Raw genomic sequence first — 3,405 nt, forward strand, 5'->3', positions numbered from 1 at the left:
ATCTCTTTCGGTTATCATGTCGGAGTTCTCCAACCACTCATCCAAATTACATGAAATCTGGTAGCTAGCCAAGGAAGTACACAAGTTACTAGTACAATAACCAAATTTTATTTTAGTCCCACACACCGTTTGCCTATTGAAAATGTTCGTCTTACATATGAGGTATTTCAACCATTAGATGCGACTAAGAGCTGCGAACTCACATGTCAAGTTGGATGGACATAAGCCAACACAAACACAGAGTCCCTCTATGGTGGCCATCAATTTCGCTAATTAACAACTTACAACTTTGACTACTATTTATACCTTTAATATATCCATAATTTTATTTAAACATAAAAAATGAAGGATTTTTTTTTTGCAAAATTGAATGTAACGACACCATTCGTACATGCTCAATCCATATAATTTAGCACTCCCCCGGCCCTAAATACATGTATTGGATTTTGTTAAAATGTAGGCTAAAATATTTGTAGATTCAACCAGCGACACAAGTATGTAGAGCTGAAGGAAAGTATATATTAGTGGTCAAAGTTATAAATCAAGGCCGTGCAAAAAAAACATGCTTATATTTTCGCTTGCCTACTAGTCTTTTTTTCCAAATCGAGAGTGACATGCGACATTGTGCAGGGAGTTCCCACCTTAGCAACGAGATATAGTTAGCGGATAGAAGAAATGTGTGACAACCAACCTCTGATTGAGTGGTTAGAAGGCTAGTAATTAACACTCCCAGCTCACCAGTGTTCAATCCCTAGGTTTGACATTTTTAGTGAGAGGTGATGTTTCCATCGATAACGAAGTGCGTGGGATCAATTTTTTACACCAAATCACTCGAGGGTGCTTACAGGGGTAGGATGTGCATGTGTTTATAGGAACCGTGTATACGCAAATACGTGATCATCTAACTATTATATTGTGTTTCGCAAAAGAAATGTGTTTTTTTGTGTGTGACGAGATGAGATGTAGATAAGTAGACGGGCGGTGGGCAATTAACCAACGACACCATAACGGGCACGGCTGCGTCGCGGGCGCATGCGTACCCGATTAAGGCGCCCTAGTTGACCAGCTGACTCGTGTCGCGGGCGCTCCAGCATCGGATTCGGATCTCTCTGGCCTACCTACCCAGCAACGTCGTACTTCCGCGAGACGCGACTCTTCCAACGCCCAAACCGCCACGCCGCTTCGCGCAAACACGTAGAGTCGTACGAGTACATGACTATATATAGCCCCAGCAAGTACAAACTCCATTCACCAAACCAAGCAGCAAGCTACTACAAGCTCTCCTCTGATTCTTCCTGCTCTCCGGCAACCCGTCACCGGAACGAGCGATCGAAAGACCTAGCTAGCTCCAGTTCATTAACGGACGCTCACCACTGCCTGCTACCTCCGATCGATCGAGTTAAGGGTTGAACACATGGGTAGCTTGGACGCAAACCCCGCCGCAGCCTTCTCCGCCTTCGCCGCCGATGGCAAGGCGCCGTTCCAGCCCTTAAACCCCGAAGACGTACGTGCCTACCTCCACAAGGCCGTCGACTTCATCTCCGACTACTACACCAACATCGAGTCCATGCCCGTGCTCCCCAACGTCAAGCCCGGCTACCTGCAGGGCGAGCTCGGGGCCTCCCCGCCGACTTACTCGGCTCCATTTGACGTCAGCATGAAGGAGCTCAGGACGTCTGTCGTCCCCGGCATGACGCACTGGGCCAGCCCCAACTTCTTCGCCTTCTTCCCCTCCACCAACAGCGCCGCCGCCATCGCTGGCGACCTCATCGCCTCAGCCATGAACACCGTCGGCTTCACGTGGCAGGCCTCGCCCGCCGCCACCGAGATGGAGGTGCTCGCGCTGGACTGGCTCGCCCAGCTCCTTCGCCTGCCCACTTCCTTCATGAACCGCACCAGCTCCGGCCGTGGCACCGGCGGCGGCGTCATCCTCGGCACCACCAGCGAGGCTATGCTCGTCACGCTCGTCGCCGCCCGTGACGCCGCTCTGCGTCGGACCGGCTCCATCGGCGTGTCCGGCCTGCCCCGCCTGACTGTTTACGCTGCCGACCAGACGCACTCCACGTTCTTCAAGGCATGCCGCCTCGCTGGATTCGACCCCGCGCACATCCGCTCCATCCCCACTGGGCCCGAGACCAACTACGGGCTCGACCCGGCCAAGCTGCTCGAGGTCATGCAGGCCGACGTCGACGCCGGCCTAGTGCCAACCTACATCTGCGCTACTGTCGGCACCACCTCCTCCAACGCCGTCGACCCGGTGGGCGCCGTCGCCGATGTCGCCGCCATGTTCAATGCGTGGGTCCATGTCGATGCCGCCTACGCCGGCAGCGCCTGCATCTGCCCGGAGTTCCGCCACCATCTCGACGGCGTTGAGCGTGTCGACTCCATCAGCATGAGCCCGCACAAGTGGCTTCTCACGTGCCTCGATTGCACCTGCCTATACGTCCGTGATGCCCACCGCCTGAGCGACTCGCTCGAGACCAACCCGGAGTATCTCAAGAACGACGCTACCGACTCCGGCGAGGTCACCGACCTCAAGGACATGCAGGTCGGCGTCGGCCGGCGATTCCGTGGGCTCAAGCTCTGGATGGTCATGCGCACCTACGGCACCGCCAAGCTCCAGGGGCACATCCGCAGCGACGTGGCCATGGCCAAGATGTTCGAAGACTTCGTCCGTGCTGACGACAGGTTCGAGATCGTCGTGCCCAGGAACTTTGCTCTCGTGTGCTTCAGGATCAAGGCCAATGGAGGCATGACGGAGGAGGACGCCGATGAGGCCAACCGTATGCTCATGGACAATCTCAACAAGACTGGCAAGGCGTACCTTGCGCACACCGTGGTCGGCGACAGGTTCGTGCTCCGCTTCGCCGTGGGGTCGTCGCTGCAAGAGGAGAGGCACGTGAGGAGCGCCTGGGAGCTCATCAAGAAGACCACCAGCGAGATCATGGGTTAAGTGGACGGATCTAGAGACTGAAAGAACTACACAAATCCCTACACTTAGGGTACAATTGTTCTTTTATCTTATTTGCTCGGCTCTAGTATTCTTTTCAGAAATACGTTTTTTTGTTCATTTTGTGAGCTATACCGGCCAACGTTGGACCCACGCATATATATTGATTAATAAATATACTCCATTTTCATTATTTTTCAGTTTTGATGAATATATATACTCGTCCAAATCAGCGATGACCTATGAATTGCAACTTTTCATGCCCCTCCTGAATTTTGCGAACGGGGAAAACACCGGTGGACATCGATAAATTCGGTTTTCGGAAATACTTGCCAAACTACCACCCGAGATTTTTCAAACAGAATTATAAATTCATCCAAAATGTATCAAAATTCATTAAGTTTAAGCAAATTATGTGAATACCGGATGAGGAAATAAAAAGTTTTCTCCGCCAA

General features: G+C 52.1%; 1 protein-coding gene across 1 annotated transcript; it reads left to right on the forward strand.

Moving 5' to 3' along the window:
• The first annotated feature begins 1,265 nt into the window (after positions 1-1,265).
• On the forward strand, positions 1,266-3,137 carry LOC127314475 (tryptophan decarboxylase 1). Its single transcript, XM_051344943.2, has one exon. The coding sequence runs from the start codon at positions 1,415-1,417 to the stop codon at positions 2,951-2,953; it is 1,539 nt and encodes a 512-aa protein (XP_051200903.2). The 5' UTR covers positions 1,266-1,414; the 3' UTR covers positions 2,954-3,137.
• Positions 3,138-3,405: the final 268 nt, after the last annotated feature.

Source organism: Lolium perenne, chromosome 7 (assembly GCF_019359855.2).
Source record: "Lolium perenne isolate Kyuss_39 chromosome 7, Kyuss_2.0, whole genome shotgun sequence".
Taxonomy (NCBI): Eukaryota; Viridiplantae; Streptophyta; class Magnoliopsida; order Poales; family Poaceae; genus Lolium; species Lolium perenne.

Bases quoted from the DNA above. Each gene is read 5' to 3' on its own strand.
- LOC127314475 (XM_051344943.2), top strand. From the start codon at position 1,415: ATGGGTAGCTTGGACGCAAACCCCGCCGCAGCCTTCTCCGCCTTCGCC.